The sequence below is a fragment of the Poecilia reticulata genome, chromosome 11 (genome assembly GCF_904066995.2).
Source record: "Poecilia reticulata chromosome 11, P_reticulata-male-v2, whole genome shotgun sequence".
Lineage (NCBI taxonomy): Eukaryota > Metazoa > Chordata > Actinopteri > Cyprinodontiformes > Poeciliidae > Poecilia > Poecilia reticulata.
The window spans coordinates 10,566,681-10,594,539 of NC_088840.1; the positions used below are offsets into that span (position 1 = coordinate 10,566,681).

The 27,859-nt window shown below is 42.6% G+C and overlaps 1 protein-coding gene across 1 annotated transcript in view; it reads left to right on the plus strand.

Moving 5' to 3' along the window:
• Positions 1 to 27,859, plus strand: part of dnah3 (dynein axonemal heavy chain 3) — a 33,637-nt gene that overhangs the window by 3,273 nt on the left and 2,505 nt on the right. The window contains exons 8-59 of the mRNA XM_008421671.2: positions 90 to 215; positions 1,016 to 1,202; positions 1,371 to 1,550; positions 1,659 to 1,789; positions 1,870 to 1,975; positions 5,868 to 6,046; positions 6,120 to 6,304; positions 6,520 to 6,643; positions 7,074 to 7,227; positions 7,353 to 7,497; positions 7,638 to 7,849; positions 7,992 to 8,083; positions 8,170 to 8,284; positions 8,495 to 8,611; positions 8,803 to 8,982; positions 9,058 to 9,194; positions 9,287 to 9,488; positions 9,572 to 9,664; positions 10,329 to 10,439; positions 10,537 to 10,651; positions 10,736 to 10,934; positions 11,076 to 11,184; positions 11,267 to 11,380; positions 12,361 to 12,537; positions 12,619 to 12,710; positions 12,785 to 13,004; positions 13,089 to 13,223; positions 17,123 to 17,234; positions 17,325 to 17,566; positions 17,647 to 17,747; positions 17,927 to 18,032; positions 18,148 to 18,277; positions 18,358 to 18,594; positions 18,683 to 18,786; positions 18,997 to 19,291; positions 19,381 to 19,560; positions 19,644 to 19,767; positions 20,128 to 20,284; positions 20,363 to 20,506; positions 20,594 to 21,260; positions 21,334 to 21,499; positions 21,582 to 21,798; positions 22,182 to 22,364; positions 22,482 to 22,680; positions 22,805 to 23,318; positions 23,403 to 25,030; positions 25,127 to 25,352; positions 25,433 to 25,677; positions 25,832 to 25,948; positions 26,246 to 26,403; positions 26,653 to 26,820; positions 27,700 to 27,842. Coding sequence (XP_008419893.2) covers positions 90 to 215; positions 1,016 to 1,202; positions 1,371 to 1,550; positions 1,659 to 1,789; positions 1,870 to 1,975; positions 5,868 to 6,046; positions 6,120 to 6,304; positions 6,520 to 6,643; positions 7,074 to 7,227; positions 7,353 to 7,497; positions 7,638 to 7,849; positions 7,992 to 8,083; positions 8,170 to 8,284; positions 8,495 to 8,611; positions 8,803 to 8,982; positions 9,058 to 9,194; positions 9,287 to 9,488; positions 9,572 to 9,664; positions 10,329 to 10,439; positions 10,537 to 10,651; positions 10,736 to 10,934; positions 11,076 to 11,184; positions 11,267 to 11,380; positions 12,361 to 12,537; positions 12,619 to 12,710; positions 12,785 to 13,004; positions 13,089 to 13,223; positions 17,123 to 17,234; positions 17,325 to 17,566; positions 17,647 to 17,747; positions 17,927 to 18,032; positions 18,148 to 18,277; positions 18,358 to 18,594; positions 18,683 to 18,786; positions 18,997 to 19,291; positions 19,381 to 19,560; positions 19,644 to 19,767; positions 20,128 to 20,284; positions 20,363 to 20,506; positions 20,594 to 21,260; positions 21,334 to 21,499; positions 21,582 to 21,798; positions 22,182 to 22,364; positions 22,482 to 22,680; positions 22,805 to 23,318; positions 23,403 to 25,030; positions 25,127 to 25,352; positions 25,433 to 25,677; positions 25,832 to 25,948; positions 26,246 to 26,403; positions 26,653 to 26,820; positions 27,700 to 27,842 — 10,500 coding nt within the window. The remainder of the gene's footprint in view (positions 1 to 89; positions 216 to 1,015; positions 1,203 to 1,370; positions 1,551 to 1,658; positions 1,790 to 1,869; positions 1,976 to 5,867; positions 6,047 to 6,119; positions 6,305 to 6,519; positions 6,644 to 7,073; positions 7,228 to 7,352; positions 7,498 to 7,637; positions 7,850 to 7,991; positions 8,084 to 8,169; positions 8,285 to 8,494; positions 8,612 to 8,802; positions 8,983 to 9,057; positions 9,195 to 9,286; positions 9,489 to 9,571; positions 9,665 to 10,328; positions 10,440 to 10,536; positions 10,652 to 10,735; positions 10,935 to 11,075; positions 11,185 to 11,266; positions 11,381 to 12,360; positions 12,538 to 12,618; positions 12,711 to 12,784; positions 13,005 to 13,088; positions 13,224 to 17,122; positions 17,235 to 17,324; positions 17,567 to 17,646; positions 17,748 to 17,926; positions 18,033 to 18,147; positions 18,278 to 18,357; positions 18,595 to 18,682; positions 18,787 to 18,996; positions 19,292 to 19,380; positions 19,561 to 19,643; positions 19,768 to 20,127; positions 20,285 to 20,362; positions 20,507 to 20,593; positions 21,261 to 21,333; positions 21,500 to 21,581; positions 21,799 to 22,181; positions 22,365 to 22,481; positions 22,681 to 22,804; positions 23,319 to 23,402; positions 25,031 to 25,126; positions 25,353 to 25,432; positions 25,678 to 25,831; positions 25,949 to 26,245; positions 26,404 to 26,652; positions 26,821 to 27,699; positions 27,843 to 27,859) is intronic.

Here is a 27,859-nt window from a genome sequence, read left to right on the forward strand (position 1 = left end):
AAACAAAAATAACTTTATCTGTAATGTCATTTTTTTTACTGTTTTCTTCACTCTTCCACTGTTGATGCATTTCACATTTCTTATTTCAGCTATTCATCCTTGAGATTTGTGAAAACGACAGATCTGATCTCCACCACCTTCCCTCTTTCACCATCTGAGTTTGTCGCCTTTATCCAGGAACAGTGCGAAGCCACCAGACAGGAACTGGATGAAGGGTGAGTACTTCCTGTCGGATAAGTTGACTTCCTCTTCTGTCCAGAGTTAATCAGCGTAGTTGGATTTCACATCGGCTAGCTTCTGCCAGGGAACCCAACCTAACATGAAGCCTGATGTTCCCATCTTGTCCACTTTGCCAGACACATGTCAGACTGTTTTTCACTGAATTGCTTAAACAGTTTCATTTCAAATTTATTTGTGTCTTTAACTGTAAGACCGTTATTTCCAGAAAATCAGCAAGAATGTTGCTTAACCACTATCAAACCTTTATTTTTTAGGACTTTAAGTGTAAATACAATACCTTATCACCAAATATATATACTCAAATTGTCAGACTCACATTCGGTGAGTCTGACAAGGAGTATGGTTAAGTAACAACAAGTAGGTTGTTTGATGTAGGTTAGTTTTTAAGCCTAAACAGTTAAAAATAATAAAAGGAGAAAACTAAAGTTTGAATAAAACTTAAGGCCAGTTTAAGAAAATACTAAGGTATTTTGGTTATTTGATGCAAAATTTTAAGAAAGTGAAGTCGCAGACAAACTTTCTTCATAAATAATATTTATCATCTCTGTTTTCTTTTATCATGAGTACGTATTCTTTCAACAAACACAACCATCAATGAACACTGTTCATTTTTCGATTATTGATGTTGATGGCAGATTATGTTGAGGTGGAAATAAATCTCTTTAGAAATATTACCTTATACAAAGGTATGTTACTGGACACTAAAATATGTTTTGATAACTGAGATCAAGATAGTTCTATTTAGACTTTAACAGAGACGTCTTCTTTCTTTAAGGTGGCTGCCATATTGTGTGTCACTTTTTGTTGTGCATGAGCACATGTGGGTGAACCTTTTACCCGAGAATGAGCCGATCCTTGTTGCCGAGTTCTTCCACTGCGTGGCTGCACTCATGTCGCTGCAACTTCGAAGCCTGGTCATAGACTCATTACAGGATCTGCTACAGTTTTTCTTGAGACACAAGGTGTGGACTTTTTGAGTTTGCTTTTTTTTTTTTCTTTTTCTTTTGGACATGATGCTTGCAATTTCAAAATAAAGTTTGCAAACATGCTTTCTTTTAGAATTGTTAGTTAACATGAGAGTTTTCAGAGCTATTACTCCTATAAAGCGTTTCCTCTTCTTTTTTTCTTAGGAGGGGAATGACTTCAGTGGAGATTTTGATGTGCTGATATTTGTTCATTCTCAAATTTTGCTGGTTAAACTACAAGTGAAAAATTCTGAGATTGAGTTTTCTCCCAGCTTCCAGGAATGTTGGGAAGTTATTCGTGAAGCCTTTATGCAGATCATCAGAAGTGCAGAGGATCTATTAACAGTAAAAACGTTAAATTGATTTGTACATGTCTCTACTGTTTTTGTGTTTTTCAACTTCTCTGAGATTGTATAAAATACATTAATACTACATATTGTGTTTTTTGACCAGCTGGAATGTAAGCTGTTTTCTGATATTGACAGACAGTATCTAAGCACTGTCAGACCCGATGAGTCATTGGTCACAGACATACTTGCTCAAGTCGAAGAAGCTTTCCAGAAGAACACAGTTGGTCCAATAAGGTAATGACACATGACCAGATTTTAAATTTCTCTTGGTATGAAGAATATGGAAGTTGTCAACATTGTGTTTTATTCTTTAGGTATTTGGATTTATATGAAAAATACAGGAATCTTCTTGATAATAAGTCAGATGAGGAGATTTCGGAATTTATCTCAAGTACACACTCTTTACAAGATTCTGCCAAGGTAATTCAGTTTGAAACCTGCACTATTTCCCGCTTCTTTTCTTGTTTTTGTTTTATAATTCTCTATGATGTGAAAAATATTTGTCATTTTACTCATTTTTTTTCTATTACATGCTACAGATAATAAGAAAATGATAACATATATATATATATATATATATATATATATATATATATATATATATATAGTTTTTGTTTGTTTTCAATTATAGTTATGTTGGATGTATGTATACATACATACATCCATCCCATCCGTTTTCTGCCGCTTATCCGAGGTCGGGTCGTGGGGGCAGCAGCTTCAGAAGGGAGGCCCAGACTTCCCTCTCCCCAGGCACTTCTTCCAGCTCCTCCGGGGGAATTCCAAAGCATTCCCAGGCCAGCCGAGAGACATAGTCCCTCCAGCGTGTCCTGGGTCTTCCCCGGGGCCTCCTCCCGGTGGGACGTGCCCCGGAATACCTCACCAGGAAGGCCTTCAGGAGGCATCCTGACCAGATGCCCAAGCCACCTCAACTGGCTCCTCTCGACGTGGAGGAGCAGCGGCTCTACTCTGAGTCCCTCCTGGGAGACCAAGCTTCTCACCCTATCTCTAAGGGCGATCCCAGCCAACCTGAGAAGAAAACCCATTTCAGTCCCTTGTATCCGTGACCTCGTTCTTTCGGTCATGACCCAAAGCTCATGACCATAGATGAGGGTGGGAACGTAGATGGACCGGTAAATCGAGAGCTTCGCTTTTTGACTCAGCTCTCTCTTCACCACGACGGACCGGTACAGCGCCCGCTTCACGGCAGACGCTGCCCCAATCCGCCTGTCGATCTTCCGCTCCCTTCTTCCCTCATTCGTGAACAAGATCCCCAGATACTTAAACTCCTCCACTTGAGGCAGGACGACCCCCCTGACCCGGAGAAGGCACTCTACCCTTTTCCGGCTCAAGAACATGGCCTCGGATTGGGAGGCACTGAGCCTCATCCCGGCCGCTTCACACTCGGCTGCGAACCGTTCCAGCGAGAGCTGCAGATCACGATCTGATGAAGCCAACAGGACCACATCATCCGCAAAAAGCAGAGATGCGATCCTAAGGCCACCAAAACGGATCCCCTCAACACCTCAGCTGCACCTAGAAATTCTGTCCATGAAAGTAATGAACAGAATCAGTGACAAAGGGCAGCCTTGGTGGAGTCCAACTCTCACCGGAAACGAGCCCAACTTACTGCCGGCAATGCGGACCAGACTCTGACACCGGTCATACAGGGACCTGACAGTCCGTATCAAAGGGCCCGGTACCCCATACTCCCGGAGAGCCCCCCACAAGACCCCCCTGGGGACACAGTCGAGCGCCTTTTCCAAGTCCACAAAACACATGTAGACTGGTTGGGCAAACTCCCATGCACAGTTCAGGACCCTGCTGAGGGTGTAGAGCTGGTCCAGTGTTTCATGACCAGTACGAAAACCACACTGCTCTTCCTAAATCCGAGGTTCGACTGTCCGACGGACCCTCCTCCCCAGGACCCCTGAATAGACCTTACCAGGGAGGCTTAAGAGTGTGACACCTCTGTAATTGGAGCACACCCTCCGGTCCCCCTTTTTGAACAGGGGGACCACCACCCCAGTCTGCCAATCCAGGGGAACTGCCCCCGATGTCCATGCGATATTGCAGAGTCGCATGAGCCAATACAACCCTACAACATCCAGAGCCTTAAGGAACTCCTGGCAGATCTCATCCACCCCCGGGACCCTGTCACCGAGGAGCTTTTTGACCACCTCGGCGACCTCGTCCCCAGAGATTGGAGAGCCCAACCCAGAGTCCTCAGGCTCAGCTTCCTCAACAGAAGGCATATTGGTGGGATTGAGGAGGTCTTCGAAGTATTCTGCCCACCGGCCCACAACATCCCGAGTTGAGGTCAGCAGCACACCATCCCCACTATAAACAGTGTTGGTGCTGCACTGCTTCCCCGTCCTAAGACGCCGGATGGTGGACCAGAATTGCCTCAAAGCCATACGGAAGTCTTTCTCCATGGCCTCTTCAAACTCCTCCCACGCCCGAGTTTTTGCCTGAGCGACCACCCGAGCCGCTTCGCCTGCCGGTACCCATCAGCTGCTTCTGGAGTCCAACAGGCCAAAAAGGTCCGATAGGACTCCTTCTTCAGCTTGACAGGATCCCTCACCGAAGGTGTCCACCAACGGGTTCGAGGGTTGCCACCGCAACAGGCACCAACAACCTTGCGGCCGCAGCTCTGATAAGCCACCTCGGCAATGGAGGCACTGAACATGGTCCACTCAGACTCAATGTCCCCAACCTCCCCGGAACGTGTTCGAAGTTCTGCCGGAGATGGGAGTTATAGCTCCGTCTCACAGGGGACTCCGCCAGACGTTCCCAGCAGAACCTCACTACATGTTTGGACCTGCCAGGTCTGACCGGCTTCCTCCCCCACCACCGGAGCCAACTCACCACCACCGGAGGCAACTGACCACTAGGTAGTGGTCAGTGGACAGCTCCCCTCCTCTGTTCACCCGAGTGTCCAAGACATACGGTCGCAGATCCGATGAAACCTGATCCTGGTGCCAAGTGCACATATGGACACCCTTATGCTTGAACATGGTGTTTGTGATGGACAATTCGTGACGAGCACAGAAGTCCAACAACAGAACACCACTCGAGTTCAGATCTGGGGGGCTGTTCCTCCCAACTACGCCCCTCCAGGTCTCACTGTCATTGCCCACGTGAGCGTTGAAGTCCCCCAGTAGAACAAGGGAGTCCCCAGGAGAGGCACTCTCCAGTACCCCTTCTAAAGACTCCAAATAGGGTGGGTAATCTGAACTGCTGTTCGGCCCGTAAGCACAAACAGCAGTCAGAACCCAACCCCCCACCCGTAGGCGGAGGGAGGCTACCCTCTCGTTCACCGGGGTAAACCCCAACGTACAGGCGCCAAGATGGGGGACAATAAGTATGCCCACTCCTGCCCGGCGCCTCTCACCGTGGGCAACTCCAGAGTGGAAGTACGTCCAGCCCCTCTCAAGGAGACTGGTTCCAGAACCAGAGCCATGCGTCAAGGTGAGGCCGACTATTTCTAGCCAGAACCTCTCAGCCTCGCACACTAGCTCCGGTTCCTTCCCCACCAGAGAGGTGACGTTCCACGTCCCAAGAGCCAGCTTCTGCAGACGAGGATCAGACCGCCAGGGTCCCCTCCCTCGGCTGCTGCCCGTAGCACAACGCACCCGACCCCTTTGGCCCCTCCGACAGGTGGTGAGCCCATTGGAAGGGGGACCGACGTCTCCTCTTCGGGCTGAGCCCGGCCGGGCTCCGTGGGTAAAAACCCGGCCACCAGGCGCTCGCCTTCGTGCCCCACCTCCAGGCCTGGCTCCAGAGTGGGGCCCCGGTGACCCGCTTCCGGGCGAGGAAAACCAAGTCCAATGTTATTACTCATCATAGGGGTCTTCAGGCTGCGCTTCGTCTGGTTCCTCATCTAGGACCTGTCTGCCTTGGGTGACCCTACCAGGGGCATAAAGCCCCAGACAGCATAGCTCCTAGGATCATTGGGACATTCAAACCCCTCCACCACGATAAGGTGGCAGCCCAATGAAGGGATATACATACATACATTTTATATTTATATATATTTATATTATTTATATAAATATAAAATGTATGTGTGTGATCAAATGGATTTTAGTCAATTTATATTTACTGAAGTTATATAAACTTCAGTAAATATAAAGTTTATATTTATATTCCTATAAGAAGTTTGTTCTTATAGGAACAAACTTCCTTTAAGAAGTTTGTTCCTATAAGAACAAACTTCTTATAGGAAGTTTGTTTGATCTGAAACATGGCATTGTTAGTTTTTTATGTTACTACATGTTTTTTTAAAGACAACTCCTGTTGTTTGAATCCTCAGAAAATTGACAGCATCATGCGTATGTGGATGAAGATAGCTTCACTCCGCATCGCAGTGCCGCTGTCCATGTTCTGCCTGAATGCCAGGGATCTGAACGATTACCTGTGTGACTGCGCAAACAAACTGATTGCCAGGATTGTCACGTTTGAAATGGATGAGAACCGGAGGCTCAACATAGAGTAGGAGCAAAAATTGAGAGCTGAAATTTGAGGTATAGGAAAAACGACCCTTGAGCTTTTTCTCTTTTCTTAGCATCTGTAAAAAGTACGAGGAGATTACAAACATTGCCAAAACCAGCCCTAAGAATACAGAGGAGTTAGTGACCCTCATCCAGTATGTCCAAACTAGCCAGGATTACACCATTCACAAAATAATAGAGGAGATTGAAGATGCACGCGAACGTCTCAGCTTCCTCATGGACTATGCTACTCAGTCAGGTATATGGTATTATTAAATTAATAAAATAGCATATAGCATACACAAATGTAAATTTTTTACCTGGGATATCAACTGTTCTCTGAATTTTCTTTGCTCCTAAGATAATACTTGACTAAATTCTTAACAAATGTATTGCAAAATAAAACTAGTTTTTTCTTTTTCTTTTTGTACATTTTTGTCATTGTTCCTTTTTCTTTGATCTCTCCTACACTAGTTTTTGACTTGAATCTGAACACCTGTGTGTTCTGTTGGCCCCGTCGGATTGTGTCAAAACTAGAAAATAGCAGATTACATCTGCAAATCCTGAGAGAACAGGCAGAAGAACATCTCCAAGAGAGGTTAATCCACCCATTCATCCTTTGCAAGAACTGTTCTTGTTCTTTTTCTTTTTTTTAAGGTTTTTGTTGGCTCTAGTGGCCTTTATTAGGTAGTTGTGAGACAGGGAAGTGAAAAAGGAGGAAGACGCCGACAACATGGGTCGCGCTTCCTCCACAACCAGCAATGCTATCATCAAAATTATCAATACACCAAATATGTTGACTAGTGTTAGGTTTACTACTAATCAAAGGCAACTCTTTGTTGTAAAAAAGAAAAAACAACTCAATCTTAGTCTCGTGTTAGTGTAAAACTTTTCCATAGAAGATATTTAGTTTGTCCAAGTGGACAGCAAAAATAAAAAATGTCATATTTGAAGATTTGTATTTTGGATATTATTTTTGTAGCTGTGCAATGCTTAAAATTTGTATCATCTCTGTCTGGATGTCTCAGGGTGTTTGAATTTGATGCGAGGCTGCAGGAGTTGAACAAGGGGATCGTGGCTTTTAGAAAAAAGGAGATGACGAACATGGAAGAAATGCAGCAGAATGTGGCTACTCTCGCTCAGATCACAGCCAACCTGGAGGCAGCTGTCACTGACCTGGAGGTGAGACAGTGCACTCCTCCCAAGCAAAGAAAATTATAGTAATGGTTGTGATTTGGAAAGCGTTGTAATGAAGTCTAGCTAAAAAAAAAAAAATAGAGATGATTTTTTTGTTTTTATTCAAATAGGACATCAATAAGGAGCAGTCTTTGCTTGAAAGGGACCAGAGCGAATTTCCATTGCTCCAAATACTTATAGCAGATAAACAACCTTACGAACACCTATGGAACACAGCCTTCAATTTTGAGAGCAAGTCAGAAGTGTGGCTGAATGGTAGGCAACTTACACAAAGCAAATGACACCCATGATTTTTTTTTTCTCCACAGCGAGCATATTCTAAGTGCTCTCATTTGCTTAAGTTACAAAAACATTTTTCTCATATTGTTGTTCGTCTGTTCTGATTTTAACTATAGGTCCTTTCCAGGGCTTGGATGCTGAGAAAATCTCAGAAGAGCTTGACACCATGTGGAGGACGATGCATAAGCTGTTAAGGGCATTTTCTAGTCTTCACGGGCCTTCTTCTGTTGCTAATACCTTCAAAAACAGGATAGACCGCTTCAAGCAGCATGTGCCTGTCCTGACGACCATCTGTAACCCTGGTCTTAAGAGTCGCCACTGGGACAAGGTTGGTGCCTTAAACTTCATTAGCGTCATCAGGCAAGCTGACTCGGTCAGAATTGTCGTTTCAGTGTCAGGATCTGGGAGTGCATTGAAATGATCAGCAAAGTAGATGGGAAGGATTCACGACTCCTTGTGTCTGACTGTAGATTAGCAGCATTGTGGGCTTCGAAGTCAATCCAGAGGAGAACAACACGCTGTTGAGCATGCTGGACCTCGGGCTTTCCCAGTTTTCCAAAGAGTATGAAAATTGCACATCAAACGACTTATGAGTTTGGCAAACGGTCTGTTGACTTTTTTTTCTTTTATCTCTTTAACTTCAATCAGCTTGGAGGAGATTGGAGGAACAGCCAGTAAAGAGTACTCTCTGGAGAAATCAATGGACAAGATGAAAAAAGAATGGGTCAACCTGCATTTCTCATTCTCTGCGTACAGAGATTCTGTAAGAGAGCCTAAAACACACAGATATGGCTTGACCTGACATGTTTAATCTTTTTCCGTGTTGTGTATTATGCAGCAGTTAAAACAAAAATACATGTATTTTGTGAATGATTAAATCTGAAGTGTTTGTGAACAGTATTACAATGAAGTTCTATGAAATTACTCTTTCATTTATTAACCTTTACTCAGACAGTTTTATATCTCATTGTAGGATACTAAAATTGTGTCAGCTGTAGATGATATCCAAGTCCTCCTTGATGACCACATCATTAAGACACAAACCATGCGAGGCTCACCATTTATTAGGCCGATAGAAGCTGAATGTAAGGTAAGATATGGGAACAGCATCATTACAGGTTATCAGTTTTGTGAAACTGTATCCTTGCCGAGATCAGATGTTGTGCTTCAGGTGGTATACAGGTCTGTGAATCAAGATATTGACCAATTGCTAACGTTAAGGGTGTATGGATTTGTTTCTTTTTAATTACCCTTCTCTCACAGATACTTCCTTTATTATAGGCATGGGAGGACAAGCTACTAAGTATGCAGGACATTCTGGATGCCATGTTGAAATGTCAGGTCACGTGGCTCTATCTGGAACCCATCTTCAGCTCGGAAGACATCATCGCCCAAATGCCTGAGGAAGGCCGCAAATTTGCGATTGTGGACAGATACTGGAAGGACATACTTGCCGAAGCTGTAAGAGATTTGCAAAGCAAGGCCCATCATTTCTAACTTGCCCCGGTAATCATGTGCTCACTTGCATCTGATCAGGTTAAAGACACACATGTGCTAGTGGCAACAGGCCAGCCCAACATGCTGGAGCGGCTAAAGCAGTCCAATGACTATCTGGAGGATATTCAAAAAGGCCTCAATGCTTACTTGGAAATGAAGAGGCTGTTTTTCCCAAGGTTTTGGTTCCCAATGGTTGCTTCTTTCTCTGTTTCACAGCTACCACCTTCAGGAAGAAATGTCCAGTGTGTCATTCTCTGTTTTGTTTCAGATTCTTCTTTCTCTCAAACGATGAGCTGCTAGAAATTCTGTCACAAACCAAAGATCCACTGCGTGTACAACCCCACCTGAAGAAGTGCTTTGAGGGCATAGCAAAACTAGAGTTTACTAAGGACCTGGTGATTACTGGCATGATCAGCTCTGAGAAGGAGTCTGTGCCCTTCACAAACAACATTTATCCGGCCCACGCAAAGGTTTTGAACTTTTCTTTACGTTTCTCACAGAAAACAATATGGTGGATTCATTTATGTTGGGCCGTGTTGCTGTTGCTCTTTAGGGTATGGTGGAGAAGTGGCTGCTGGAGGTGGAGAGCCTTATGCTAAAGAGCGTTCGACATGTCATCTATGAAGGAATGATTCAGTATGCAGAGGTATCTGTGAATATTACATTGTCTTGCATGTTTAACTCAAGCTGTGTTGTGTCTTGGTAAAGTAAGAGCTGAGTGCCATGCTTTGGAGGGCTTATAAGCATGCTTCACTGGGAGGAGACCCCAGAACATACTTGCAGGAAGTACTATTCCATCCTAGTCTGGTAATGCTTTGGGATTCAATGTGAATTAGCTGGATAGTGTTTCTAGAGAGAGGAAGATCTGGGTTTGTCTCCTGAACATGTTATCTCCACAGCTACATTTCTGATAAGATATTGAAATACGAGCTCAGCAGAAGCATTAACTTCCTGGATAGAGCAGTATCCGGATAGAGCAGAGAGTTCACAGACCGATCAGATGTGGCTTTAGAGAATAGCATCTGCATGTAGTATTTGCCCTGATTAAAGCTATGATTCTATGAGGCCATTTGAATTGACCTGGAGACGGACAGTTCTATAGGTCAAAGTTCACATCCAATGTGTGTGTGCTTCACTACGAAACAAATTCAAGTTTTAATGAATACTCTAAACAAGAATGAGTTGTTCATTGCATTTGAACAATTTTTTAAACATATTGTTTGTAAAAGCAAGGAAATTATAGTTGAAATAAATCATTAGTTTTGATTAAATTACCTTTATTAAATGTTTCTCCTTTTCTTATCTCGCAGATGCCCCGTAAGAAGTGGGTTTTGAGTTGGCCTGGCCAAGTTATCATCTGTGCCTCGTCCATCTTTTGGACCAGCGAAGTATGCGAGGCCATCCAAGCTAATAGTCTGCTGGTTAGTTATCAGTTATAATTTACTCTGATCTTTTCCATAAAAGCTGCATGCAGTTATTGTGAGCTTGTCCCACGTCTTGAGATTATGTATTTCAAAGGCATACGTGGAGAAGTGCAATGGTCAGATTGCTGACATTGTGGAGCTAGTGCGAGGAAAGCTGCCAGGAGGAGCTCGAATGACCCTCGGCGCTCTGACTGTCATTGACGTTCATGGTAATTTCTAAATTCTAAGATAAATAAAAGTGACCAAGTATGTTCTTTTTGCATTAAATACATTTGTTTTTATCTTTTTTGCAGCTCGGGATGTTGTCGCTAAACTGGCAGAAGATCGTATATCCTCCTTGAATGACTTTTCATGGATTTCTCAGCTGCGCTACTTCTGGGAAGAAGATGAAGTGATGCTGCGCATGATTACCACCTGCCTGAAATACGGCTATGAATATTTGGGGAACTCTCCTCGTCTGGTCATCACGCCTCTAACTGATCGCTGCTACAGGTAACTTTTGCGGAGTCAAAGTCTGGTCTCTAAATTAAACGTAAAGAAAGGCACAGTGCTGTACGTTACAGATTACAACATCTACATTGAATCGGAGTGTTTTTATTAAGAAATATACATTTGTCCAATTACATTGTTCAGGACACTTATGGGTGCTTTGAAGCTGAATTTAGGTGGAGCTCCTGAAGGCCCTGCAGGAACTGGCAAGACTGAAACTACAAAGGATCTTGCAAAAGCTTTGGCCAAACAGGTATACAGTAATCAGAACATTTCAGTTGTTATCCACTTTATATGAAACCCGATATTGATGCCAAATACAAAACTTTTTTTAGTGTGTGGTGTTCAACTGCTCTGATGGTCTAGACTATAAAGCTATGAGTAAATTCTTCAAAGGACTCGCTCAGTCTGGAGCCTGGGCCTGTTTTGACGAGTTTAATCGTATTGAGGTGAGTTCAGGTTGTATTAGATTGGTGAATTGGTGGATGCATGTCAGTTTATCATAATGAACCAAACACCAGTCTTGCTTTAAGTCTTTTTAAAACATTGCCACAGGAGCACACACCGGCTTCACTTCCTGAAGAGGAATTTTTCAAGTGCTAAAACCCTTTGCAGTTAGGGGCTAGTGGTTCTATTTGATGATTATTATCTTTTGTAATTGTTTGAAATCTCTGTGTATTTTTGGATGCAGTGGCATCACTTATCACTGTAGTATTTTTTTAACGAATGTGCTTTAAAAAAAAAAAAAACTCACCAATAACTACACAGCTAATAATTTATTTAAAAATTCATTGTGTAATCCTTTTGCAGGCACTTTCAGAATGTAAACTTTAATATGTTGCATACATTATCTCATCTATCTAATATATTTTAAATGGGGGAGCTGGTGGCTATCTGCAACAGTCAATTGGGAAGGTCACCAGGCCATTTGTTTTTGTTTTATTTGAAACAAATTTTCCAGCTGAGATGATTAGGATATGTATTTGAAGAAATATACTACAGCATTCATAGATATACTCTCAATATTTTAAGATAGCATTAAAAATCAAAATATGTTTAAATTAAAAACAAAACAGGGGCAAGTGTGACACAAGCTCCCCTGAAGAGGCTGCAAACAATTCCAAGGGACTCTCAGGGAATAGGTTTAATAAAGTTTTTCTGGACATATAGTCATGCTGTCTCCGGGAACTTACACATGGGTTGGGTCTCAGCAACATTTTTTTAAATTAGTCTGTAGACAAACTGAAATTTCCTGTTTTCAGGGTTTTTTTTGCATGCTCGGTCCACACAGGAAAATGTAAAGAAAGGCTTTCAGCTTGTTGTCGTTTATGTCTCTTTTTACAGCAAGACATACAGACTTAAGTACTAAAAGGAGTTTGCATTTATCCCTTAAGAATTATCTCAATGACAAGATATGTTGGCGTCATAGGTGGAAGTCCTGTCTGTGGTGGCCCAGCAGGTGCTCTGCATACAGCAGGCTATTGCTAAGCATCTGAAGAGGTTCCTGTTCGAGGGGACAGAGCTGTCCCTCAATCCAACCTGTTCTGTCTTCATTACCATGAATCCTGGTTATGCAGGCAGGGCTGAGCTCCCTGACAATCTAAAGGTACTTCTCAGGTCAAACTTTTCAAGATGATGCACATTTGTAAAGAACTCTAATTGTCCACTTGCCTATTTTGTCTTGCAGGCTCTTTTTCGTACAGTTGCTATGATGGTGCCAGACTATGCTCTTATTGGAGAGATCTCACTCTACTCAATGGGGTTCATTGATTCGCGCAGGTATAATACAAAACTTAGTAAATGCATTATGAGTTGATTTAAATACAAACTGTTAATTCAAATTTCACTGGCAGTCTTGCACAGAAGATTGTGGCCACCTACCGGCTGTGCTCCGAGCAGCTATCTTCCCAGTACCACTACGACTACGGTATGCGAGCCGTGAAGTCTGTCCTGACTGCGGCAGGAAACCTAAAGCTGAAATACCCAGAAGAGAATGAGAGTGTGCTTTTACTCAGGGCGCTGATGGATGTCAACATGGCCAAGTTTTTGGCACAGGATGTGCCGCTGTTTCAGGTACATGACTTCATGCCATTTTTACACACTGGTCATCCGTGAGTTTGTTCTCAGTAATGTCTGACATTGTGCTGATGGCTACAGGGCATCATCTCAGATTTGTTTCCTGGAGTTGTCCTCCCAAAACCAGATTACGATCTCCTTTTCAAGGCACTTGATGACAATGTCGCAAAGCTTAACCTCCAGTCTGTGCCTTGGTTCATTGGCAAAATCATCCAGGTATGGAGGCTCTGATAATAGTATTTATATATATATATATATATATATATATATATATATATATATATATATACACACACATACTGTATATCCTCAGATCTACTGTAAGATTAACCCTTTTCTTTGAAAAACATATTACTTGTGTCTACTCAACAGACAAATGAAACCCCCATTCATGTGACCCTGTTTCAACCTTATTAATTGCTGATTGCATTCTATTTTTTAAAATTAGCTCTTCCACCATCAGCCCCCAAGTTTCAAGCTCTGCTGATACCGCAGTCCTGCTGCCCTCAAGCTTTTCTGCCACCGACAATCAAGCATGAAGCTTGGGCCCTCATGACACTTCTTTATTTAGAAGTGCTAAAGTTGAACCCAATACCTCAGTGTGCCTGTTTCATACATTTTTACAAGTGTATTGGTGAAGCCCCTGACCACAAGTCTGAATACAGACGGCTGCTCCTGTGGCTGGTCTGGTACCGACTGGCTGTCTTCGTGGGTTTCTTCTTTGGATGACTGCTGGTTCTGCTGCTCCTCTCTGTCCCTCAGCCTATTGTTCAGCTGTTCAATTTCAAGCTGCAGTTCTGTGCTTATATTCTCCAATGCAGTGTTTTGCTGCTCCAAGGCAAGGCATCTCTCCTGGAGGACGATGCGATTCACCTTCAGGGCATCGTTTTCCTCCTCCAAGATGTTCTTTTCCTGTCTGAGGATTTTGCTTTTCTCCTTCAGGTCGTAGTTTTTCCTCAGCAGATCAATGTAATCATCCTCCATTTCGGTTAATTTCTCCTCCAGTTCGGTCTTTTCCTTCTCCAGGGCAGCGTTTATCTGCTCCAGGACTGTGTTTCTCTGCTCCAGGGGGCGTTTCTCTGCTCCAGGGGGGCATTTCTCAGCTTCAGGGCAGCGTATCTATTCTCCAGGCCGGCGTTTCTCTTCCCCAGGATGGCATTTGCCTGCTGCAGGATGGTATTTCTCTGCCCCAGAGTGGTGTTTCTCTGCTCCAGGGCCGTGTATTTCTGCTCCACTTCAGTCAGTCTCTGCTCCAGAGCGTTGTTAGTCTGCACCAGGTTGGCTTTTACCTCCCCCAGAGCGTTGCCTATCTGCTCCTGGGCGATGTTTGTCTGCTCCAGGGCGGTGTTTCTCTGCTCCAGAGCGATCTTTTCCTTCTCCAGGGTCTTGTATTTCTGCTGCACTGTGGTGATTTTCTGCTCCAGGGTGGTATTTTTATGTTCAATCTTGATGTTTTTATTATACTGAGTGATCCTTTTCTGCTCCAGGGTGGTATTTTTATGATCCACGGCATAATTTCTGTGCTCCAGGGTGTAGTTTATCTGCTCCAGGGTGGTGTTTATCTCCTCCAGAGTGTTGTCTATTTGCTCCTGGGCGGTGTTTGTCTGCTCCAGAGCAGTGTTTCTCTGCTCCAGAGCGGTGTTTCTCTGCTCCAGAGCAGTAATTTCCTTCTCTAAGGTGGTGTTTGTCTGATCCAGGGTGGTAATGTCCCCATTTAAACCTGTATTTACTTTGAGCTGAATTTTAAATTCCTCCTCTTTTTCCTGAAGCAGCTTGTTGTTTTTATATGTAGCTTCCTTTTTAATTTTCAGCTCTTCATTGATTTTAATTAAAGTCTGTCTCTCAATAGACACCTTGCTGACTTTTTTCAAGATGCCTACGAGCTTCTCTGTCTCTCTCGCTACGTAAGACGATGGCTTACTGCTCTCACTCATTCTTGGTCCGTTAGTTAGAAATTGGTGACAATCCTTGTACTTGCTCTTGACTTTTGCAATGGTTATGACAGTGCAGCTTTGTGATCTCACTCTTGCTCCATAAGTGTGACATCAATTCTCTTTGTGACATCAATTCACGTGATGTCACAAATTGATGTCACTACCTCAGCAGAAAAACTAGAAAACTGCTGAAGTTTGAATAAAAACAAACTTTAAGGCTGAATGCAGCTGTGCTTAGCTGATGGCCATTGGAGACAGTACAACTGGTAATACATCACCAAGGCTGAAATCCGCACTTGGGAGAGAGCAGGGTGCCAGGACCAACAGTCGAAAGGAAACATTGTGCCCGAAAACAGAAGAAGGGGAAACGGGTGGGCGTGTTGACCCAGCTGATGCCTTGGAAGCCACCAATTCTGACTCTCTTTCTGGCCAAAGTCCGCTCACCGGGTAAGAAAGTGGATTTGTTAGATCTGAGGTTAAGAGTTTCTGCAGAGATGAAGAACTGTGCTGTTCTTTGCTAACGGAAATCTGGCATAACAGCAACATGCCAGATTTTAGCCTTCTAAATCAACGTTCTTCAGTTATTCCAAGCAGACCGTGACCAACGTGCTGATGGTCAGGAAAAACACAGGGAGGAGGACAATGTATGTAAGTGAATGAAGGTTGGTGTACGAGCTGTGGCCTGGTTAAAAGCTGTCAGCCATACTATCTGCCTCGGGAGTTTACTGCGGTGTTCGTCACCATTGTTTACATTCCGCCGGGTGCTAATGGCAACGAAGTATTGAAGGAGCTGTATGACACCGTTAGCTCACTGCAGATGAAGCACCCGGAGGCATCTTACGTGGTTTCAGGGTCTTTAACCATGTGAAACTGACTGACACTGCTCAGTTTTTATCAGCATGTCATCCTTCTTACACTCTTTATTGTGTGTACACTAACATTCATGGTGTGTACAGAGCTCTTCCTCGCCCCCATCTTGGCCTCTCCGATCACATCTCCATCCTGCTGGTGCCAGCATATCGTCCGATGATGACACAGATTAGGGCAAGGAAGAAGACAGTCACTGTGTGGCCCAGGGATGCAGCCTGTGCGCTCCAGGACTGTTTTCAGTCCACAGATTGGCAGGTCTTCAGAGAGGTGGCTCCTTATGAGGGAGAGATGGACCTGGAGGAATACACCTCCTCTGTTCTTTGCTTCATCTCCAAGTGTGCTGATGATTTCTCCACCACCAGGACAGTAACCCGATACCCGAACCAGAAACCCTGGCTGAATATTGAGGTGAAAGCTCTGTTGAAAGCTGGGGACAGGCGAGGCATCAGCACTCCGAGAAGCAACCCCGAGTGAAAATTCTCCAACCTAGGGTTAGCGTTAGCCTAATCCTAACCCCTCACTGCCAGATGCACTTAACAAGCCCTATTCCCGCTTTGAGCATCCTAACACCCCCCTCAGTATCAGACTAATACCACCTCCTAGTGACATGCTTCTCCTCACATCTTCTCACAGCAGATGTGAGGAAGTCCTTCCAGGAAATCAACCCCTGTAAGGCTGCAGGCCCCGACAAGGGAGGGTTCTGAGGGACTGTGTACATCAACTGTCTGAGACATCTTCAACACCTCACTGTTACTGTCACCAGTCCTCTCCTGCTTAAAGACCACCACTATTGTCCCTGTTTACCTATTGCAGATTCAGTATTCCCAGCTAGGTGCAGGTTTATAATTTTGTTTCGGGTGTCCTTTGACAGCTCTCTAGTTTTGGCCATGGTGGAGTTTAGACTGTGAGGTTGTGGACAGGTGTGTTTTATACTGATAATGAGTTCAAATAGGTGCCATTAATACAGGTAGCAAGTGGAGGACAGAGGAGCCTCTTACAGAAGAAGTTACACGGCTGTGAGAGCCTGAAATCTTGCTTGTTTGTAGCTGACCAAATACTTATTTTCCACCATATATTGCCAATAAATTCTTTAAAAATCAGAAAATGTGATTTTCTGGATTTCTTTTTTCTCCTTTTGTCTCTCATAGTTGAGGTACATCTATGATGAAAATTACAGGCCTCTCTCATCTTTTTAAGTGGGAGAACTTGCACAATTGGTGGCTAACTAAATACTTTTTTGCCCCACTGTGTATATATATATATATATGTATATATATGATCTACTAATGTAGTTGATCTGTTTTTGTTTAGATTTATGAGATGATGTTGGTACGCCATGGCTTTATGATAGTGGGAGAACCTCTTGGAGGGAAGACCTCTGCTTATAAAGTTCTTGCTGCTGCCCTTGGAGACCTCTGTGAAGGTTGCTATAAGAATTTAAAATGTACCACTGCTTTTTTTTTGTGGTCAGTTATAAATGATCTGATTATGGTTTCAAATCATCCTCATTTAGCCGAGGAGATGGAGGAGTTTGCAGTAAGCTACTGCATTATCAACCCCAAAGCTATCACAATGGGTCAACTATATGGTTGCTTTGATCCAGTCAGCCATGAGTGGTCTGATGGTGTCCTGGCCACCACCTTCAGGAATCAGTCAATTTGCCCCTTAGAAGATCGCCAATGGATCGTCTTTGATGGTCCAATCGATGCGGTGTGGATTGAGAACATGAATACTGTGCTGGATGACAACAAGAAGGTACTGCACTTCATAAACTTTCTTCTAGTACCAATCCTCTGAGAGTTTTAAGAAAAAACGTTCACTCTGCCCTTCAACAGCTTTGTTTAATGAGTGGTGAGATCATTCAGATGAGTGCCAAGATGAGCCTAATCTTTGAGCCTGCAGACCTGGAGCAAGCTTCTCCAGCAACAGTCAGTCGGTAAGCAGCTGCAGTGATCTTATTTATAAGCAGAAATAAGATTATATTTCTGATTATATTTGCAAAAAAAGAACTGTCTTTCCTATCTACAGCAGCTTTTGCTGCTATGACGTAATAACTTCCACAACACAGGGTAAATTATTAGTGTTATTTTTTTTTCTGTAACTTTTCATCGGTAGGTGTGGTATGATCTACATGGAGCCTCAGCAGCTTGGATGGACTCCCCTACGAGATTCCTACTTGAAAACATTGCCTAAAAGCCTGGAAGATGAACACATAGTGCTGGTTAGAATACAGATGCTGTGTATTTTCTTAATTTCCTAAAGTCCTTAATAGTCGCTGCCTTTCTGAAGACTTAAAACCTATATTGCCTCTTCTCATTCAATATTTTGCTTCATAGATCACAGATCTGTTTGACTGGTTAGTTCAGCCATGTTTGGACTTCATGGAGAAGGAGTGTTGCTTTATGGTGCAGACATCTCAGATTCACTTGGCCTTCAGTCTAATGAAGCTGTACACTTGTCTGATGGGTTAGTAAGAACACAGTTTAGTAGCATAATGACGATTATTTAACTAGCCACTTGTTTATTTCGGTATATCTATTTATCAGATGAGCTAATTGCGTTAGGACCCGACAATCCACACACCATGACCAGTGAGCAGATAAACATGTGGCTGCAGGGTCTGTTCCTTTTTGCCCTTGTTTGGACTGTGGGAGGTACCATCACTGGAGACAGTCGAAAGAAGTTTGACTTCTTCTTTCGCAACATGCTGCTAGGCATTGACACTGAGCACCCTCGTCCCAAAAGCATCAAACTTAAAAAGCACAACATCTTCCCGGAGCGAGGTCACCACATATCAAGCATAATTTTAGCATATAAATATCAGCCAAACTCCTGCGATTTTCATGTCAACACCATACTATTGTTTTGCAGGAACTGTCTATGACTACTACTTCCACAAGGATGGATATGGACAGTGGATTGCCTGGACTGACGCAATCACTAAAGAAACGAGTGTCATCCCAGCTGGAATCAAAGTCAGCATGCCCATGTGTATACTGTTCCTTGCCTGCTCCAACTGTGAGATCTTTCTTTTCTAGTTTCCGTCTTTCAACGTGAAAGTGAAATAACCTCATTTTTTCAGAAATCAAACTGTGAATAATAAGTGTATTATTATTATTGTGTTAAGAAGATTACAAGTATTGACTGCCATACTCTCATACAACGTGTTTTTTTTCCATCACCAGGTGTCAGACCTGATCATCCCTACAGTAGAGACGGTACGTCAGACATTTTTCCTGCACACTTACCTGTCACATGAAATCCCCATGCTGTTTGTGGGTCCCACGGGCACTGGCAAATCTGCCATCAACAAAAGCTTTCTAGTGAAGTTGCCAAAGGAGAAGTACACGCCCAACTGCATAAACTTCTCAGCCAGGACCTCAGCTAACCAGACCCAGGACATCATCATGGCAAAGCTGGACAGAAGGAGGAAGGGAATGTTTGGACCTCCCATGGGAAAGAAGTCTATAGTTTTTGTTGGTAAGGATGCTAGCCCGTGTAAAACCTCTGTGTTGTTAAATTGTGGGATAAATTAGAAATAGCGATTGTTTTCCCCCTCCTCCCCAAAGATGACCTAAATATGCCAGCTAAGGAAAAGTATGGTGCTCAGCCTCCCATTGAGCTTTTGAGACAATGGATTGATCACCATCACTGGTATGACAAGAAAGACACCTCCATTCTGCACATAGTGGATGTGCTGTTTATGTCTGCAATGGGGCCTCCTGGTGGTGGAAAGAACGACATTACAGGTATGTTGAGATGAAAGTTACTTGTTGTGTGTTGAGACATCCATTAGTCAGAAGAGTCGATAACAAAATATTTGAAATGGCAGGACGTTTTACTCGACACATGAATATCATCTCAATTGATTGCTTTGATGATGAAACGCTGACTAAGATATTCAGTTCCATTTCTGACTGGCACTTCAGCAAGGGGTTCGATGGATCTTTTATCAGGTAACTTTTTTTTATTTGAGGATGTTGGAAATAATACGTGAATTATTGAAAATATTGTCGCATTGCAACCACAAACCTAATTTAACTTTAATATTACTTGGTATTGTATGTGCTAGACTATTATATCAAGGGTGCTGACATAGCCATGCTGCACTTTTTATATCTCTATTTGAGGACAAAATATTTTAAACCATATATCAGTTTCCTTCCATTTTACAATTATGCATTACTTCTCATGGTCTGTCACATAAAATAAAAACATATTATTGAAGTTTGAGGTTGTAATGTCATACACTAAATGGGAACATGTTCAAGGGATGTGTGAATACATTTAGGAAGTACTGCATTGTCCTGTCCTAGACTTGGCAAGATGATGGTTCAGGCCACCATGAACCTCTATAAAGCCACTATTGACAGTTTTCTCCCAACCCCATCAAAGTCTCATTACATTTTCAACCTGCGAGACTTCTCCAGGGTCATACGAGGTGTGCTTCTGGCACCACCCACACACATGGAGGTGAGAAAAAAAAATAACCTGGGTACCTTTTATGTCACTCCTTTTTATGTGTCATTCAATTTGTTCATTTTTTTTCAGGATGGAGATAAACTTATCCGGTTGTGGATTCATGAAGTCTACCGTGTTTTCTATGACCGACTTATTGACAATGCAGACAAGGAGATGTTTTTTGAAATCGTCAAAGACAAAACCTCTGCCGTCTTTAAGATGGATTTGGACAAAGTAACTCAGTGAGCACTATACAAAAAAAATCTGTGTTACAACTGCAGCTTTTCTGTTTAAATGTTCCTATCTTCTATTTTTCCCCAGCTCCTGGGCCATCTAAGTGCAGATGGCACAGTGGTAGACGAAGACATCCGTAGCTTGTTTTTTGGTGACTATGCCAAGCCTGATGCAGACACTAGGGCCTATGATGAAATCACAGATTTACAAGCTTTGCAAGAAGTGATGGAATTATATCTGGAAGAGTACAACAGCAGCAGCAAGGCACCCATGTCCCTCGTGATGTTTAAGTTTGCTATTGAGCACATTTCCCGCATTTGTCGTGTTCTGAAACAAGACAATGGTCACCTTCTGCTTGTTGGTATTGGTGGCTCTGGCCGCCAGAGCACGTCTAAACTGGGCACATTTATCAATGATTATGTGCTGATTCAGATTGAGTTGACCAAAAACTACAGCATGACGGACTGGCGTGATGATCTCAAACGGATAATGCTCAAGGCAGGCGTTGAGGGAAAGTGTCTTGTCTTTCTGTTCAATGACAGCCAAATTAAAGATGAAGCCATGCTAGAAGATGTGGACATGTTACTTAATACTGGCGACGTGCCAAACATTTTTGCAGCTGATGAACGTGCGGAAATTATTGATAAAGCACAGGGTATTGCACGGATGGAAGGGAAAAAACTTGATTCAACTCCATTGTCAGTGTACAACTACTTCATTGACCGAGTAAAGGCCAACCTTCACATTGTGCTAGGTAGGCACTTTTATGTCGGCTTTGACTCGGATATGACCAAGTGGTTATAATTGAGGATTTATTGTTTTGATAGCCATGAGCCCCATCGGAGATGCCTTTAGGAACCGTCTAAGGATGTTTCCTTCTCTCATCAACTGCTGCACTATTGACTGGTTTCATGGATGGCCGAGTGATGCTCTGGAAATGGTAGCCCACCACTTCCTTGAGGATGTGGAAATGGAAAGTGACATCAAACAGAAGTAAGAGGATGCAAAATTATGAAAAAGTTAATTGTTTACAAGAATTTTAGTAAACGACATTTGTTGTTTCTTTATTACTAAGGGTTGTAGAGATGTGCAAGACCTTCCAGACAAGTGTCAGGGAGATGTCTGAGGTTTATTTCTCCAGATTAAGAAGACACAACTATGTCACTCCCACATCCTATCTTGAACTTATTCTTACCTTCAAGAATTTGCTGGGGATTAAAAGGGACGAAGTGAACACTGCAAGGAACCGCTATCTTGTTGGTCTTGAGAAGTTGGAATTTGCTGCATCTCAGGTAATGAACTGTGACAATGACAAGAAGAATAAGAATAAAAGATTCATTTCTTTGAAATGGGAACTTGACAAATGATGAAAATAGTTAGACCCAATTAATGGACCTGATTTTGCCAAGTAGCAAATTTTTAATATGTACTCATACACAGGTTGATGGTATAGCACTTAAGCAAGTAATAAAATGAAAGATACTGTATGCACACACACATATACTGTGCATATGTATATATACATGTGCGTGTGTGTGTGTGTGTGCCGTCTGCTTATATTTGCCCATTAAAATTTGCATTCGACATTTGGTAAATGACTGATATTCAAAGTTTTAAAAAAGTGACTGGTTAAAAAAGAGAGCCTTATGGAACTCATAATGCTATGTCTTATTAGGTTTCAGTGATGCAGCAAGAGTTGACAGCTTTGCAGCCACAGCTCATTCAGACTTCAGCTGAGACGGACAAGATGATGCTCAAGATAGAAAGTGAAACAGTAGAAGTTGATGCTAAAAAAGAAATTGTTTCTGCTGATGAGAGAGTGGCTAATGAAGCAGCAGCTGCAGCTCAAGCTATCAAGGTGTACAGCCATTATACATATTTTTATAAGGCTTTATAAGACCATATTGTAACCATAATCTGATCTAAAGCATTCCAGTTTATGGATACAATTCAATACTTACTGGTTTTCCTCCAGGATGAATGTGAAGGAGATCTAGCAGTGGCAATGCCTGCTCTGGAAGCTGCCCTTTCAGCCCTGGATACTTTGAAACCTGCTGACATTACAGTTGTCAAGTCCATGTCGAATCCACCAGGGCCAATAAAACTGGTGATGGAGTCCATATGTGTCATGATGGGCATCAAACCTGAAAGAAAACCTGATCCTAGTGGCTCAGGTATGGTTACATCATAGAAAGAATAATGTTTCATACAAAGCCATCCTACTGACAAATTTCATACTTTTACAGCATTCATTATAATGAATAAGTATATAGTTTAATTGTTATAACTATGCTGCAGGTAAGATGATTGAGGACTACTGGGGTCCATCTAAGAAGCTTCTTTCAGACCTAAAGTTTTTGGATAACCTAAAATCATACGACAAGGACAATATCTCTCCTTTGCACATCAAAAAAATCAGAGACAAATTCATTGAGCATCCTGACTTCCAGCCTTCTGTAATCAAAAATGTCTCCTCTGCTTGTGAGGGTCTCTGTAAATGGGTACGAGCAATGGAGGTGTATGAGCGTGTAATCAAGGTGGTAGCCCCCAAAAGGGAGAGACTGAAGCTAGCTGAGAATGAACTAGCTATACAGATGGACATGCTGTCTGTGAAAAGGGCTGAACTGAAAAAGGTTGAGGATCGTTTACAGAGCCTCAATGATGATTTGGATGCAATGATTAATAAAAAGAAAGATTTGGAAGACAACATTGAATTGTGCTCTCAAAAGCTCATTAGGGCAGAGAAACTGATTGGAGGGCTGGGTGGAGAGAAGGATCGGTGGACGGAGGCTGCAAGACAACTGGGTATAAGGTAAATACAGTTATAAATGCACTGAATTCTTATTCACATTTTCAGCTGCAATAATTGCCATGCTTTGGTTTTTTTCTCTGACAGATACATCAGTCTAACAGGTGACATTCTGCTCTCTTCTGGAACTGTTTCCTACCTTGGGGCTTTTACAGTGGATTATCGCATAGACTGTCAGGAACAATGGCACAAACTATGCCAGGAAAAGAAAATCCCTTGCTCTGAAGACTTTGCCCTCACCAGCACTTTGGGTAACCAGGTGGCTATTAGGGCTTGGCAGATTGCTGGATTGCCTGTGGACTCTTTCTCCACAGACAATGGTATTATCGTGTTCAACTCTCGCCGCTGGCCCTTGATGATTGATCCTCAGGGTCAGGCCAACAAGTGGGTCAAAAACATGGAGAAGGCTAATAATCTCTCAGTCATCAAGCAATCAGATGGAAATTATGTGAGAATCTTGGAGAACTGCATCCAGTTTGGGAAGCCAGTCCTCATGGAACAACTTGGAGAGGAGTTGGATCCAATTCTAGAATCTGTGTTGCTGAAGCAGACCTTCAGACAACAAGGGGTGGAGTACATGAAAATTGGAGAAAATGTTGTGGAATATTCTAAAGAATTTTTGTTTTACATGACCACTGGACTGAGAAACCCTCATTATCTTCCAGAGGTAGCTGTGAAAGTCTGCCTGCTGAACTTCATGATCACTCCACAGGGTTTACAAGACCAGCTTTTAGGACTTGTGGCAGCAAAGGAGAAACCAGAGCTGGAGGAAAAAAAGAACCAGCTTATTTTAGAGAGTGCTGCTAACAGCAAGCAGCTTAAAGAAATTGAAGATCAGATCTTGGAAGTACTCTCCTCTTCCAAGGGCAACATTCTGGAAGATGAGACAGCCATCAAGATTCTCTCGTCCTCCAAAATACTTTCTGAGGAGATTTCTGAGAAGCAAAAGGTCGCCAGCATCACTGAGAAAGAGATAGACAACACCCGCATGGGCTACCGTCCTGTAGCTGAGCACTCTTCCATTCTGTTTTTCTGCATTTCAGAAATGGCCAACATCGAACCCATGTACCAGTACTCTTTGACGTGGTTCATTAATCTGTACCAGTATTCCATATCCGAGAGTACGAAAAGCGATGTTGTATCTGTAAGGATAAACAATATCATTGAGCACTTCACCCTCTGCATCTACAACAACGTCTGCCGCTCACTTTTTGAAAAGGACAAGTTGCTTTTCTCCCTGCTGCTCACAGTAGGCATCCTGCAAGGCAAGGGTCGGATTAATGATGAAGTGTGGCGTTTTCTCCTAACCGGTGGTGTCGCCTTGGATAACCCTTATCCCAACCCTGCCTCTGAGTGGCTGTCTGACAAATCTTGGTCAGAGATTGTCAGGGCCTCCAAACTTCCAAACCTAAATGAGCTTTTCATTCACGTCAGAGAAAGCATCTCCAAATGGAAGGATCTTTATGATTCAGCAAAACCCCATGATGAACAGCTGCCTGACCACTGGGATAACTTAATGGGACTAGAACGAATGGTTGTAATCCGGTGCTTCAGACCAGACAAACTGGTTCCGGCTGTGCAGGATTTCATAGAGCTGAATATGGGGCATGCCTATATCGAACCACCCACCTTCGACTTGGCAGGGAGCTACAAAGACTCAAACTGCTGCTCTCCTCTCATTTTTGTGTTGTCACCTGGATCAGATCCCACTGCAGGTAATAATACGCTGAAGTGTCACAATAGCAGGCTAACGTTTGTTATATATACATAAGAAAATGCAGAAATTCTTACATGTCGGGTGGCTTTTGTAGTACTGTTGAAGTTTGCCGATGACCTGGATATGGGGGGTAGCAAGCTCCAGACCATTTCTCTTGGTCAAGGACAAGGTCCCATTGCAGCTAAAATGATTGACAAAGCCATAGTGGATGGTACTTGGGTGGTACTGCAAAACTGCCACCTGGCCACCAGTTGGATGCCCGCTTTGGGGAGGATTTGTGAAGAAATCATCATTCCAGATAACACACACCCAAGCTTTAGGTACAATGCTGTCTTCAAAGTGGAATAGGAATTCAAATTGGCCCCTGTAACTTATTTTTTTTTATTTCTGTTCCCCACAGGCTGTGGCTAACCAGCTATCCATCAGACAAGTTCCCAGTTAGCATCTTGCAGAATGGATTGAAGATGACTAATGAGCCTCCTAAAGGAATTAGAGCCAACTTGCTGCGCTCCTACCTTAGTGACCCCATTTCAGACCCTGATTTCTTTTACAGCTCCAAAAAACAGGCCATTTGGCAGAAGCTCTTGTTCGGTCTCACTTTTTTCCATGCTCTGGTTCAGGAGAGGAGAAACTTCGGGCCCTTGGGTAAAAAAAAATAACAACAAAACGTTGAAACAGCTTTTTTTTCTCTCGTTTTTAATTTCTCCAAGCTTAAGTATCTGTTCAAAACTAGATAGTTTATATCTAGTTTTGGATCATTTCACAGTAGATTAATTTTTGTTTCTTCTCCCATCTTCAGGGTGGAATATTCCCTATGAGTTTAACGAGTCAGATCTGCGAATCAGCGTCAGGCAGATCCAGATGTTCTTGGATGAATATGTGGATGTTCCGCTGGAGGCGCTCACATACCTCACAGGTGATTTCACATTGACTTTCTTAGAAAATCAACAATCTTACTCCAGATTTACTCAACCGAATAGACAAAGGTATTCTAGGAAGCATGGATTTAGGAAAGCTTCACAAACAAAAATCTGAAAAGTGGATCTTGCATCTGTGTTCAGACACGCACACACGTTTATCCCAGCTACCAGAGTCAAAACGTTGTAGGACTGTGCTTCATTGCAAGCACAACTACAAGATGTTTCTGTCTATCAAATCATCTCATTATATGCTATTCCTTAAGTACAACTGGGGTCACTTTTTTTTTTTTCAGGTGAGTGTAACTATGGAGGCAGAGTGACCGATGACAAGGACAGACGTCTGCTGCTGTCCCTCCTGTCCACCTTCTACAGTTGGGAGCTGATTGAGCAGGACTGCTACCATCTGAGTGAAGGAGATGAGTATTATGTCCCAGTTTATGGACCTTATCAGGTACTGCCTGAGTTCACACATGTATTGCTAATTGATATTTTAATGCAAGAGTGGGTTGTCCAGTATTATGAAGATTCATATTTCTCTGTTCATTTTGGCCACAATTAACACAGGCCAATACGGTAAGAAAAAAAAAAAACTAACCAATTTTTCTCTCATAGGAAGATATTTTCCTTGAAAAAAAGGCTAAATGAAAACCTAAATCTGTAAAGAAGCAGAAAGAACATCACAATGTTTAACTTTTTCCAGGCGTATATAAACTACATTCGTACTCTGCCGATTTGTACCAATCCAAGCGTGTTTGGACTTCATAGCAATGCGGACATTACTAAAGACAATCAAGAAACTAATCAGCTCCTGGATGGAATACTGCTGACCCTGCCGAGGCAGACTGGCGGAGGGGGCAAGTCACCACAGGTTTGCAAAATGTGCCTAAATATGATCACATAGTTTATGTTGTATGCAGTCATTCAAGAAACTGCGGGAATTGAAATATGTGCTAAATAAACATCCGATAGGCTTGGACAACAAGCAGCGAAATAATAAATGTTTTAAAATCAGCATGAAGACACAAAAATCCAACAGCAAAGTGTTGAAATGGTTTATCTAGATCGCAGCATAATAGATTATGTTTTCACAGGTTTGAAAGGAATGGTTCAAAATTTTTTAACTGAGGTTACGTCACAAGGTTACGGTTAGTTAATCTAATAATTGCTGTTGATAACTCGAGGACCAATTATTTTGGACTTCATAGGACCAAATAATTTGTGTAATTAATTACTTGAGGCTGAAACTCATTATTTTATAACACCTCTTGTCTTTACAACAGAAACTTTTTTATTATTTATTAATATAATATTTTTGCTTTTTATACCATATTTTTACCAGTCCCTCTCTCCATCACGTCACATTTTCAGTTGGTGTTTTATTTAAGAAGACTATTGGTGGCACTCTGCCTCCGACCTCATTTTAGACTGGAGTTGTTTGGTCTTGACTCCATCAGATCAGCCTTTAGCCTCATGGATTAACTAATATGTTTTGTACTTTATCAGTGCTCAATGAGTTATGTTCCACTGGAAAAGTATTTACACCCTCTAACATTTAAACATTGTTAAATGATTCCCTTAAGGAGCCTTTTCTAAACAAAAATGTTCACTTTTTAGATGAGACTCGGCAAGGGTATGTTTCTCCATACAAGAGTTAGGTTAAAGATGATTAAAAATGTGTACGTTTCGGCAATAAATTCTGTTGTCTTGTTTGGCCACGCTTCGTGTAATTGTGTCTTTTGTGTTGTAGGAAGTAGTCGAGGAACTTTCAGAGGATATTTTGACAAAGCTGCCACAAGACTTTGACATCCAATTGGTGATGGAATTATATCCAGTTGTTTATGAAGAGTCGATGAACACTGTGTTGAGGCAAGAGATTATCCGCTTTAACAGGTAAGACTGATCTCTGC